The sequence below is a fragment of the Leucoraja erinacea genome, chromosome 12, assembly GCF_028641065.1.
Source record: "Leucoraja erinacea ecotype New England chromosome 12, Leri_hhj_1, whole genome shotgun sequence".
Taxonomy (NCBI): Eukaryota; Metazoa; Chordata; class Chondrichthyes; order Rajiformes; family Rajidae; genus Leucoraja; species Leucoraja erinaceus.
In genome coordinates this window covers 48,734,647-48,748,481 of record NC_073388.1, presented here as the reverse complement: position 1 = coordinate 48,748,481, position 13,835 = coordinate 48,734,647, and the positions used below count along the sequence as shown (strand labels likewise).

Genomic DNA, 13,835 nt, shown 5'->3' with positions numbered 1-13,835 from the left:
TCTCCCCTCCCCCCTCTTTTAAAGCTCTTACCGTACACTGTGCTAGCCGTCTTAACCTTCCTGTTCATCGCGGTGTGTCTGTATCACCTTGGCTTTGCACTGTGTGAATTTCAGATAGCGCTGTGTGTGTGTGCGTGTGCGTGTGTGCGTGTGTGTGTTCCACTAACAGCCACCGTTCCAGTTCCCGGTTATTCAGGCAAGTGCCGGCAACTTGACAGTCGCCGGCTGTCCGCTGAAAAATCGCCTAAGTTGGACAGGCCCATAACTCCTGTACTGAACATGTTACCAATGAAGCCCGGTATGCCAAATGCCTTCTTCGCGACTCTGGCTACTTGTATCACCTCTCTCATGGAACTATGTGCCTCTACCCCAAGGTCACTCTGTTCCACAACATTCTCCAGGACCCTACCATTTATGGATCCATCTACCCTTTATGTTCTGGTTTGTCCAGCCAAAATGGAAGACCTTACATTTATCGGAATTAAACTCCATCTGCCATTCTGTGGCCCATTATCCAATTGATCAACATCTCATTGTTATCTTACATAACCTCCTTCACTGTTAACAATACCACCAATTTTAGTATCATCAACAAATTTATTAACCATGCCATCTACATTCACAAACAAATCATTAATATAAATAATGAACAAAAGTGGCATACCACTTGTTACAGATCTGAAGAGCAACACTACCTTCACCTTCTGAATCCCATTTTTATATTTCAAGATTCAATTTATTTGTCATTTGGACCCCTTGAGGTCCAAACGAAATGACGTTTCTGCAGCCATACATTACAAACAAATAGACCCAAGACACAACATAATTTACATAAACATCCATCACATCGCTGTGATGGAAGGCCAAAAAACTTAAAAACTTATCTCCACTGCACTCCCCCCCCCCGGATGTCAGAGTCAAAGTCAAAGCCCCCGGCTGGCAATGGCGATTGTCCCGCGGCCATTAAAGCCACGCCGGGTGATGCAAGGTCGCACACCGGGTCTTGATGTTAGAGCCCCGGCGTGCTCTCGCACAGTCCCGCGGCCATTGCAAGCCGCGCGGGGCGGTGCTGTAAGGCCCCGCTCCAGGAGCTCTTCAACCCCGCAACTCGGGTGGGAGAAGTCGCCGTTGCGGAAGCCCTGAAAAGCGGTCTCCCTCCAGGGACCCGCGGGCTCCCGGTGCCGCCGTTCGCCAGACCCGCAGTTGCAGCCTCCGAATCTCCGGAGGTCGGGCTGCAGCAGCAGCAGCGCTCCGCCACCGCTCCGGACTCGGCCAGCTCCGCGACGGTGAGGTGAGTCGTCGGCACCAGAGTCCCCGGTCTTCTCCTGTTGGAGGCCGCTCCTCGTTGCAGCCCCAACGACAACGGAGACCCGACAAAGAAAAGGTTGGGTCTCCCGTGCAGGGAGAGATTTAAAAGTTATCCCCTCCCTCCCACCCCACCCCCCAACAAAAAAAATAACAAAAACTACATAAAAACAGACAAAAAATAATAAAAACGCAGACGGGCTGCAGAGGCCGCTGCTGACGAGAGTCGCGCCGCCTACCATCAGTTATTATAATTGCATTGCATTGCAATGACTATGCATTGCCTTGGGTTCCATGTGATCTAACCTCCCATCCCAGACCACCATGTTGTATCTTGTCAATGCCTTGCAATAGTCCACATAGACAATGTCTACCGCACTGTCCTCATCAATCTTCTTGGTCACCTCCTCAAAATACTCATATATGTGAGACATGATTCCTCAAGCACCACGATGCTGACCATTCCAAATCAGCTCACTGGCAGCTTTGTGTTTGACAACCAAAGTCCTGCATTGTGGATAGACACAAACTCAGCTGGTCAAACAGCATTTCTGGACATCTCGGGTCGAGACCCTTCTTCAGACTGCATTACACATTGTGGAGTTCCCTCCATGAATTTCACCATTTGTCAACCTCCCATAATCATGCACAATGACATATTATGTTCTTATATAATTCCACTTCAAATTATCCATGAGATTTTATCATCTTGTGAAATGCTTTGGGATATTTTACTATATTAAAAGAAAGATATTGTACCATATTATGAAAAGATCCTTTGAATGCACTTTTTCTTTTTTGAAAATCTAAGTTGAAGATGACAAAACAATAACTGCTCATATCTCAACTCTATCTAGTCTCCACTTGTGCAGTCCCTTCTCACCTTGAATGTCCTGTGCCATTTTGACAACTTCTGATCTCCGTGCCCCCACCACCTCATCTTCACCATGGACATCCCATCTTTATACACTTCAGTCTGAAAGCCCAAGAGAGGCCTCTGCCTCTTTCTGGAAAAATACAGTTTGCCGCCACTAACACTCTGATCTACTTTGCAGAATGGATTGTACACAGAATTAAAGAGCAATGCATCATATACTGCCTGGGTAATTTACAACCAAATGGCATGAACACTGGATTTTCCAATTTCAGGTGCCCATTTGTCATCTCGGTTCAGTTCAGTTCCGTTTTTATTTGTCATATGTAGGTTAACACAGGGTCAACGATACAATGAAATGTGTTTGACAAGACAACGGGTCACCTCACAAATGATATTACAAGGATAAAATTAAGGTAAAAAAAGATAAAAGTGATATTGGTCAATAAAAGGCAATAAATATAAAATAATCAACATCTATGATGCGTTTACGAGTTCAGAAGCCTGATGGAATGATGATAAAAACTGGTCTTAAATCTAGTGGTGCGTGCAGCCATGTTCCTGGATCGTCTGCCTGACAGCTACAAGGAGAACAGTCTGCGTGCTGGGTGGCTGTGGTCCTTGATGATGTGCGCCTGTGGAAAATGTCCTGAATGGCCAGGAGACAGTTGCCAATGATGTGCTGTGCCACCTTCACCACTCTCTGTAGTGATTTGCGGCTGTGGGCAGAACAGTTCCCGTACCAGACTGTGATGCAGCCCGTCAGCAGACTCTCCATGGTGCAACTGTAGATGTTTGTGAGGATGCTGGCGTTCATGCCAAACTTCCTCAGTCTTCTCAGGAAAAAGAGCCACTGTCTTTTAGTTATTGTGTCCGTGTGCAGTGTCCAAGAGAGATCGTCAGTGATGTGCACACCGAGGAACCTGAAGCTGCTGACCCTTTCAACCTATGCATCACCGAAGCGGATGGGGAGGTGTCCACTCCCCTGCTGTCTCCTGTAGTCCACGATCATCTCTTTAGTTTTGCTGACATTGAGAGAGAGGTTGTTTTCCTGGCGCCAGCTGTTTAGTGCCTTTACCTCCTCTCTATAGGCCGTCTCATTATTGGCTGTGATGAGGCCCAGGATGGTCGTGTCGTCAGCAAACTTCAAGATGATGTTGGAGCTGTGCTTATCAGTACAATCGTGCGTGAACAGGAAGTACAGGAGAGGACTGAGCACACAGCCCTGTGGTGCGCCCGTGTTGAGGATCAGTGAGGAAGAGGTGCGGCTGCCAATTCTCACCACCTGGGGCCTGCCCGTCAGGAAGTCACATATCCAGCCGCTAAGGAGGTCTCCAGTCCAAGATCAAGGAGCTTGGGGATAGGTTTTGAGGGAATGATAGTGTTGAATGCTGAGCTGTAGTCAATGAAGAGCATTCTCACATATGTATTCCCTTTGTCCAGGTGGGTGAGCGCAGTGTGGGTTGCCATGGCGATGACATCGTCCGTGGCCCTGTTTGGTCTCTACGCAAACTGAAGAGGGACCAAGGTGTCGGGGAGAGAGGAGCAGATGCGAGTTTTGACTAGTCGCTCGAAGCACTTCATGATGACTGATGTCAGTGCGCCATTTTCCATCCTCCCCCCACCCATCTGCCATCATCCCTCCCAACCCAAAATGTCATAGAAACATAGAAATTAGGTGCAGGAGTAGGCCATTCGGCCCTTCGAGCCTGCACCGCCATTCAATATGATCATGGCTGATCATCCAACTCAGTATCCCGTATCATCTGTCCATTTGCTCCACAGATGGTGTCTGATCAACTGAGTTCTTCCATTTTTGCTCAAAATTCCAGCATCTAGTTTCTTGGGTCCACGTTTTCAGATTTCTGCATCTGCTCAATAAGGATCGTGTTGGTTCACACGCTTGATCGATGGCGTTTATCATTATTGTTTTATTATTATTATTATTTAGTGTTTTCCGAGTCATTCATAACTGCCTCTGCATGTCATGTTGTTACTTGTGGGCGGAGCACCAAGGCAAATTCCTTGTATGTGAATACTTGGCCAATAAACTTACTTACAAGGATGTGGTAAAATGAAACCAGATAATGGAGGTTCCACTCATTACCTGCATTGACCTCCTACCTGCCATCCCCTTCCCTCCCACTTGGTTCCATCTGATACTTTTTACATTTTCTTTCTGCCCCAACATTTCACCCACCAGTCACCATATCCAAATTTCATCCACCCACCTCTCCCCAAGCCCACCACCCCGCCCCCCCCCCCCCCCACCTCACCTGGGTCCACCTCCCAAGATGTCTGAAGAAGGGTTTCGACCCAAAACGTTACCTATTCCTTCTCTCCAAAAATACTGTCTGACCCGGTGCAACTCCAACTTTTTGTGTCTATCTAACACCTCTAACATTAGCAGCTCCCGTCTCACCTCCTCTCTCACCCGTTTTCCCCCAGCTATCTCTCCTCTGCATGCCAATCCCTGATGCAAGGTCTCAACCCAAACCTTCCACTCTCACCTTCGCTCCACAGATGCTCCCTGACACACTTAGTTCCTCCAGTAGTTTTCTGTTTGCTCCAAATTGCAGGATTTGCAACCACTTGACACCAAAGAAAATAACGGTATATTAATTAGTAGATTACAAAAGTGACAGAATGCAAACATTCTACAGATGCTCCTCAAGGGTCTGTCCCACCTACGTGTCCTTGGCACGCTAATTACGCGAGCTCGTGGTCGTGTTGAGGCGCGAAGGTCGTGCGAAGTTCGCTCGCGACTTCATTTGACCGCACAGCCGTCTGGAGCGCGTGACGTCATTTGAAGCAGGACACAAAATGCTGGAGTAACTCAGCAGGACCGGCAGCATCTCTGGAGAGAAGCAATGGTTGATGTTTCGTGTCGTGACTTCTTCAGTCTGAAAGAAGGGTCTCGACCCGAAATGTCACCCATTGCTTCTCTCCAGAGATGTTGCCGGTCCCACTGAGTTACTCCAGCATTTTGTGCCTATCTTCAATTTTCTTGGCCCCGCTCTGGGAGTAGAAGGGGGGGGGCGGATCCGGACTGCAACTGCCGTGAGCCCCAGGCCGAGTTCAGCGATCGTTTGCCTGCTTCTGCTGCGGTTGAAGGCGAGACTTTCGCTTCACAGTGCGACAGGCCCCGCGCAGCCATATGATGCCCGTGCGCCTCAACGCGACGATGAGGTCGCGTAATTTGCGTGCCAAGGACATGCAAGTGGGACAGGCCCTTTAACATTCAAGCATCCAACATACAAATGCCCAGACCTAAACCAGATGAAGTAATGTTCCTCATTGTAATGCAGGCACGTGCAAGTCTGGGCATTCGTATTGAGGTGCCATCACATTACGATGTGAAAAAAGTGAACCAACAGATTATGTCAGCATAGTTAAATTCTAGCTGAATGATCTATGGCACCCTATTGTCACATTTACCTCCGACAGTAAAATGCTTTGATTTGTGCACAACCTGGTAAAATTGCACAGCAGGCCTCACTTTGACAGTATAGGTAATGCACAGATAGTACATTAGGCAATAGATAGATAGTGCTTAGCTTATTTGAAGGTGGCATAAAGTATGCAAACAGTGCAAGTTGCGTCCTCCTGTTCCAAGAGTGGATCAATGTATAAAATCATGAGAGGAATAGATCGAGTAGATGCACAAAGTCTCTTGCCCAAAGGAGGTGAATCGAGGACCATCAGACATAGGTTTAAGGAGAAGGGGAAAAGATTTAATAGGAATCTGAAGGGTAACTTTTCCACACGGAGAGTGGTGGGTGTATGGAACAAGCCGCCAGAGGATGTAGTTGAGGCTGGGACTATCCCAACATTTAAGAAAGAGTTAGGCAGGTACATGGGTAGGACAGGTTTGGAGAGATAAGGACCAAATGCAGGCAGGTGGGACTAGTATAGATGGGACATGTTGTCCGGCGTGGGCAAGTTGGGCCAAAGGGCCCATTGCCATGCCTTATCACTCTATGACTGTAAATACCGAGTCACCAGCCAACTTGCTGATAATTGACCCTAGATAGGGAACTGAAAGGACGTTACTGATTCTAGGTTTTGAAGCAATGACAACAGAACCTTCTGTAAATTCAGTACAATTGAATCATTAAATCATCATTGATTGAATCATTGAACAGATGAGGCATCATCAGTGGAGAGAGAAACAGAATTAATATTTCAGATGGAAGGTAATTTGTCAGGACTCCAACCTGAAACGTTGATCCTGTTTCTCTTTCCATAGAAGTTGCTTGTCTGACGAGCATTTACAAAATGTGTTGATTTGATTTCACATTTCAATGGAACATTTTACATGTGTAGTAAGTCACAAATACTTTTGAAATGCACACTGGCGGCCAGCATGTCATTGGTCCATTCGGTACCCATGACAATTAAATACTCCTGGATTTTGGCATCATAAACAATTTTCAAAGCAGCAATGAAATCAATGACCAGGTAATCTAGATTAGTTGTAACAAAATAGCGTTAAATCCATCCGTTGCCTGAGATTTATTCATCAGCTTTTTGTTTTTAAAGTGGAATAACTTTTGTTGAAGTTTGAAGTGCTTGCAGGGTAAATAGAGGGTAAATGCTCCCATCATTTTTCTTTGCATTAACAATAACTACGTACTTGCTGGGTATTATAGAATCTGAAATGTCATTATTGGGGTGAAACAGCAGTGTACAAGGAAATACAAGAGCAGAAAATCCTGGTAAACCCCGGCAGGTAGGTTTAGTTTACTGTCACATGTACTGAGGTACAGTGAAAAACCTTTGTTGCATGCTATCCAGTCAGCGGAAAGACAATGCATGATTACAATAGAGCCATTTACAGGGTACAGATACATGATAAGGAATAGCGTTTAGTGCAGGGGTCGGCAACCTACGGCCCGCGGGCCGAATGCGGCCCGTAACCCAAAATTATCCGGCCCGCAGGGGGATTTCTTGTCACGTAATCATTGGGCCCACCAAGCGCGGCCGAGTGCTGGCAGTTCCGTATCCTGTGCAAAGCCGCCGGCACGGCCGCGCACCTTCTGTGAATGCGTTTAAGAAAGAAATGCAGATGCTGGAAAAATCGAAGGTAGACAAAAATGCTGGAGAAACTGAGCAGGTGAGACATGCAAGGACTGCATGAGGCTGCTTCACCCGCTGAGTTTTTCCAGCATTTGTCTACCTTCTGTGAACATGTGATTTGATGCCTGCCATCCAGGGCGGGTTCCATGTGTACACGTGATAGATGTGGCCAGCCATCCGCTCACAGACATGCGTACCGGCCCCTATGCAAAGTTGCCCACCCCTGGTTTAGCGCAAGGTAAAGCCAGCAAAGTCTGATCAAGGATACTCTGAGGTAGTTAAAAATGCTGGAGAAACTCAGCAGGCGAGACAGCATCTAAGGAGCGATGGAATAGGCGATGTTACGGGTCGAGACCCTCTTTTCAGACTGATGTTGGGGTGGGGGAGTGCAGGAAGAAGAAAGGAAGAGGCGGAGACAGTGGGCTGTGGGAGAGCCGGGAAGGGGAGGGGGAAAAGAGGGAGAGAGCAAGGACTAACTGTAATTGGAGAAGTCAATGTTCGTACCGCTGGGGTGTAAACCACCCAAGCAAAAAAATGAGGTGCTGCTCCTCCAATTTGTGGTGTGACTCACTTTGGCCATGGAGGAGGCCCAGGACAGAGAGGTCGGATTTGGAATGGGAGGGGGAGTTGAAGTGCTGAGTCACCGGGAGATCAGGTTGGTTATTGCGAACTGAGCGGAGGTGTTGTGCGAAACGATCGCCAAGCCTCTGCTGGGTAGTCTGAGGGCCACCAATGAGATAGATAGTAGTTCAGCATTGGTTGTGGTAGGATGATTCTTTCCTGATAACAGCTGGGAAGAAACTGTCCCTGAATCTGGAGGTGTGCGTTTTCACACATCTATACCTTTTGCCTGATGGGAGAGGGGAGGAGGTAGTGGCCAGGGTGCTAAGTCAGGCCAGGTCAGTGGAGAGGGTAACCATCTTGCTGGCTCAGCTCAGATTTCTTCGCACAGTTCAAACCTGGCTCCTTGATTTCTGCGTTTCCTTCAAATTGTTCTTTAAACTTTGAGTTTGCTCATCTTTGGTAATCATTACACATGGGAATAAAAATACAGTACTTAAAAAGCATGTTTTTAATGCTTGCAACAATAAGGAAAAAAAAAAAAAAAAAAAAAAAATATCGAAAAACAATGTCAGAAAAATTGTCATTCGAAATCTGCCATTCAGTCATCACAAAAACAGTTTGGTTTGTTCATCAAATATAGGCCTTCCCCACACAATTTTCTCATCAAGTTTATTGAAATGCATTAACCTTCTCAGTAAAGCACACAAGGAACTGCATGCGCTGAAATCATGAGCAAAATACATAAAGTGCTGGAGGAACTCAGCAGGTCAGGCAGCAACTCGGAGCCATTTTCTCCAGGGACGCTGCCTGACCAACTTTGTGTTTTTTGTCCCAGTAAAGCTCCTTAAATTAAGCAGCCTTTAAATCTTTGATCAGCCATGATCATATCGAATGGCGGTGCAAGCTCGAAGGGCCGAATGGCCTACTCCTGCACCTATTTTCTATGTTTCTAAATGGTGGAATAACACCACGGCCTCGGTTCCTCTCTACTTTTTCTCCCCCACGTGCTCATAAACCCATCTTCACCAGGGTACACCTGTTCATTGCCATTTCCTCCTCGCTTCTTTACATTGGCTCTCTTCCCTTAACCCCCTTAAGTCCTGATTCAGCACCCTGACCCAAGCCTTCCACCATCTCTCAGCCTCCACAGTTACTACCTTGCCCGCTGCGTTCCTCAAACAACTTCATTTTGCTACCTTTCAATGGCATGGTCTCTTAACAACCAACACCCACCTTTTGCCTGATGGGAGAGGGGAGGTCTTTGTCTTGCATTGTCTCCCCTTTTGTCATTTAAAAAGTATTCTGCCTGCAGTCAATCACAGGTCCCCACCACTCCCTGCACCCACAAGGGTTCTCTCCTCACTTTGAACTTTACTTCAGACATACAACCCAGAAATACCCCGTACACTAAATGCATTAGAGACAATTTACAATGTTTAACCAAGGCTAATTAACCCACAAGGTACACAAAAATGCTGGAGAAACTCAGCGGGTGCAGCTGCATCTATGAAGCGAAGGAAATAGGTGACGTTTCGGGCCGAAACCCTTCTTCGGCCAGAAACGTCGCCTATTTCCTTCGCTCCATATTTCCTTCGATCTTCCAGCATCTGCAGTTCCTTCTTGAACACTAATTAACCTACAAACTTGTACATCTTTGGAGCGTGGGAGTACCTGGAGAAAAACCCACATGGTCACAGAGAGAACATGCAAACTCCGATACAGACAGCACCCAGGGTCAGGATTGAACCCGGGTCTCTGGTGGTTTAAGGCAGCAACTCTACCGCTGCACCACTCTGCCGTCCTCTTTCCAATCCCGATACAAAATCTGTAACATTTCCCCATCCACGGATACTTCTTGACTAACTATATAGTTACAGTATTTTCAGCTTTTATTTCAATGCCTTGGTCAAATGAGATTTAAATTTAAAGTATGATGCACATCAGATGATGAGATAATCTTGATCGACCAGTGTGTTTGCACAGTCCACCAGAGTGTTTTGCAAAGTCCACCCGTGCATTTTACAACAGAAACCATCTATTAGGAATGTTGTCCTCACCACTTTGTGGGATGCAATTAGAGTACTGCCAAAATGTTTTGCTCAACACCCTTGGAGCAGATTGGATATTAATTCTAGACCACTGCTATTCATTTTGCTTCAGAGAAATTTGAAGTGAATTAATCAATGTATCCACGGAGGGAATTTATTTTTAATCATAGTTACTGCCAGACCCTTCCAGCGGATAGCTATGTCAGCACGAGAAGAAAATCACATTAGAAACGTTAAACACCATAAACTGCATAATCATACAACCACAGAAAAGCCTGAAAGAAACTAAAAATATCCGACCAGTCTTTCCAATTTGTTTGCGGCTTTTCGTTAGCCCAAATGCCAGTGCTATCATCGATCTGTCACATCTGTAGTGATGGATGACTGCAGGGGAAAGTTTGCAAGGCTTTGCGGGCACACCACAGGTATTGTGTTTCTGCGTCTTTGCACGATTAACACTAGGCATGTGCTCTCAGATGTTGGTTCCTGCAATTAGTGTCACTGAAAACTTGAAAGAAATCCAAAAGAAGGAACATAAAAAAATAAAAAAAAAACACAGCAAAACCACAAGAAAATTGTAAAAATGCAAAGAAAATTATTGGCCAGCAGGGTTTAATCATCAGTCTAATTAAACATCTTTACAACTCTGAATAGTAGATTCCATTTTGAAGATAGACACAAAAAGCTGGAGTAACTCAGCAGGTTAGACGGTATCTGAACATATAGCTGCAACTGATTTTGTGTGAGACTTACAATTTTTACACATACTTAGGGGGAAAGAAATAAAGTGTGCGAAGAAAGAAGACTGCAAAGAATTTAGATTAAACTAGCACTGGAATGGAGTGTTTTCTTTCATCTAAAAAATTCTATGACTGTAAATCTTAATGCATTCATTGCAGCGAGACTTGATAGACAATTCCTGATGCGTCAAGGGACCCGAGAACAATATTGCAGAGGTCGATGCAATCTCTCATTTTTGCATTTCTCTGGTGAATTCATATTGTAGAATTGTACCTCAAACTCAACAATTTTCTACTGTGAATTCAATGAGAATTCAGTGAAACGTTTCACGGTACTCCTTTTTCTCCTAATCTTAGTGAACAACCAATTCTTGCTCGACTCCGAGAGTCACGTCAAGAGTGTTTTATTGTCATATGTCCCAGAGAAAACAATGAAATTCTTACTTGCAGCAGCACAACATGTAAATACAGCACATAAACGAGAGGAAAAAAAGTTCCTTGTGTATATATATATATACACACACACACAAAAAAAACCAAATATAGTGCAATAATAATATGTATGTTGTCGTTCAGAGCTTATTTGTTGTTGTGTTTAATAGCCTGATGACTGAAGGGTTCCAGGTATCTGCTATTCCTTTTAGTCATTGAATCATAGAGTAACACAGTTATAAACCACAGATACAGGCCCTTCTGCCCATCACATCCATGCCAACCCATCTACAGTGAAATGCTTTGTCTTGTATACAATCTGATAAAATCATGCAGCAGACTTCACCGAGGTACTACACAAGTGTTGCCAAGTTTTAGCACCGACAAAGTTACAAAAGTCCACCGAACATTCCTATCTACTGCCTGCCGCCGCATGTGGCAACAGCCTTCCCCCCCCTCCCACTCCGTCCCCCCTTCATTCTGGACAACCCACTACCTACCTGCCCCCACCCCCATCCCGAATCCCCCATTCATTCTTGGCACCCACTTCCCCCACAAGCACTCGTCTAAATGTCTGTCAAATGTAATGATTTTGTTTGACCACATCTCCTCCAGAAGAGTTCCAGCTATCAACCACTATGCTCCCCTCAAACCCCTGCAATATTCCTTCCTCTTCCCATACATCAAAGCCCTACTGTTTGTGATGCCCCCATCACAGAAACTAAATATTCTGACTATCTGCGCTGTCAATGTCTTCTATATTTCTCTGTCACATCATCACTCCATCTCCTTTGTGCCAGGGGAAACAAACTCAATCTGTCCAATCGCTCCCAATAACTCAACTCAAGTCCTCATGAATGTCCCCTGCACACTCTCCAATGCATTTACATATTTTCAATAGTGCAATGCCAGAACTGTGGGATTTAACTGATGTTTAGCCAAGTTACATCGTAAACTCCTAACTTTTATATTCTATGCATTGTCCTGTTAATCAAGCAGAACCATTTCAGGCACCAGTTCTTGGATTCCAAGCTTACAAAAGTGTCAACATAGACTTTTCATCAGGAGCACTGGAAGGTAAAGCTTAGAGTCTGCAGCATAGAAAGAGGCTCTTCTGCCCAGCAAGTCCATGCTGTCTATCAAACACCTATTTTTTTTTTTAATAACACTGACCACCTAATTTTAATCTTTCCACATTACTGCCATCTCCCTCCCAGATGCTACAACCTTTAACACGCACGGGGTAGTTTCCAAGTTGCCAGTCGCCCAACCACACTTTGGGATTCTGGAGAAAACCAGAGCACCCAAGAGTGAGAGGAAGCCCATGCAATCACAGGGGATAATGTGCAAACTCCACACGGAGGTCTAGGTCAGATCTGGATCAGTGGAGGCTGCCACTAGCCTAGTCCCTCTCCATGATACGCCGGAGCACGAGCCCCATTTCCTGCGGGAATCGGCCACAAGTGGGTGTTTTAGTCGGGTGAGTTTGCCCCCACACATTACCACGTTCTCAGACGCTTTCCCCTATCACTGCCCTCTCCTTTCAAATCCCACGAGTTGTAACTTCTCTCTCTCCACACACACACACACACACACGTGTCTTCCCACTTCTGCTGAGAATCGGAGCAGTAACAAAAGGCAACACGACTTCACGCTGGTATTTAGTCTGTGCCCGTTCGCGGAGAGGGATGTGTGATGCCAGGTTTAAGCTGTGGGGCCGGACGGAGGTGGAGGACACTCAAAAATAATGTGAACAAAGGCAACGTTTGTAAATGATTTTGAAATACTCCAATATTAGGGAACGTTTTAATGAAATATTATTATACTAATTAGGCATTAAAGGATTAGGTTGACCGCGACGCTCATTCTAAAAGAAGCAATCGCGTTTTACATACATAGATCGTTGCCCATTGAAATAACAGACTCCCCTGATTATACAAGTTCTAATGCAATCGTATAAACGCTGATAACAGATGTAAAAGGAAAAGTCCATGATATATACAACTTTGAATCATATCTCTAGAGTTGAATGCAGAGAGCATTTGCAGTAACACAAGACCGGGATGGATTGCCCACTCAGACTCACCTCGGGGCCGGCGGTAGAGGCAGATTGTATTCCCCACGCAGGCTTGCTCGCAGACCGGGAACCATCCGCTATCCGTGCGCCTGGAAGCTCCTCGCTGCTGGGCTGCTGCTGCTGCTGCATCAGCTCCCGTTTCACCTCGGACCGGAGATCCAAGTAGCAGACCAGGGTGAGCAGGTGAAGGCAGAGCGACAGCACAAAGAAGCCGAGGAACACACCGCAGTTGTTGCACTGCCTCCTGCAATTGCAACTGCTGGGAAGATCTTTATCGCAGTTCAACAATTTCCCTTCGAAACTTTTCGTTGCCATTTATAAAAAGCTACAACCCCAGATCTTTAAAAGAAAAGAATAAAAAATAATAATAGTTGCTTCTACAACATATTCAATAGCTGCTCTCCTTGCTGCTCTGAACTACCTCTGACTCAGGCGAGTGGTCAAGGCAGTGAGAGTGAGTGGTCGCCTATCATAGCGGCAAGGGCCCGCCTCACCCTCTGCTCACTTTCTTCATTGGCCAGCACCACCATCATTTCAGGGACCACTTCACAATCTCCAATTCGCTCGCTGCTGATAAGAACAATGTTTTTTCTCTCTCTCTTTTTGAGAGGGGGAGGGGAAGGGGAAATCAAAGGAAATATCACCGTTCACGCCGCAAAGTAGCAATGTTACAAAATTGTGAGATGGTAAAAATCAAGTCTGCAATTTATCCCATC

The 13,835-nt window shown here is 45.8% G+C and overlaps 1 protein-coding gene across 6 annotated transcripts in view; it reads right to left on the bottom strand.

The window, feature by feature from the left end:
* eda (ectodysplasin A) overlaps positions 1-13,589 on the bottom strand; it is a 194,130-nt gene extending 180,541 nt beyond the window's left edge. For 3 of the 6 annotated variants that reach the window (XM_055644113.1, XM_055644115.1, XM_055644116.1), the window contains exon 1: positions 13,129-13,589. In XM_055644113.1, the coding sequence (XP_055500088.1) occupies positions 13,129-13,434 (306 nt within the window). In that variant the 5' untranslated portion in view covers positions 13,435-13,589. The remainder of the gene's footprint in view (positions 1-13,128) is intronic. The other 3 variants (XM_055644112.1, XM_055644114.1, XM_055644111.1) reach the window with 2 other exon arrangements.
* Positions 13,590-13,835: the final 246 nt, after the last annotated feature.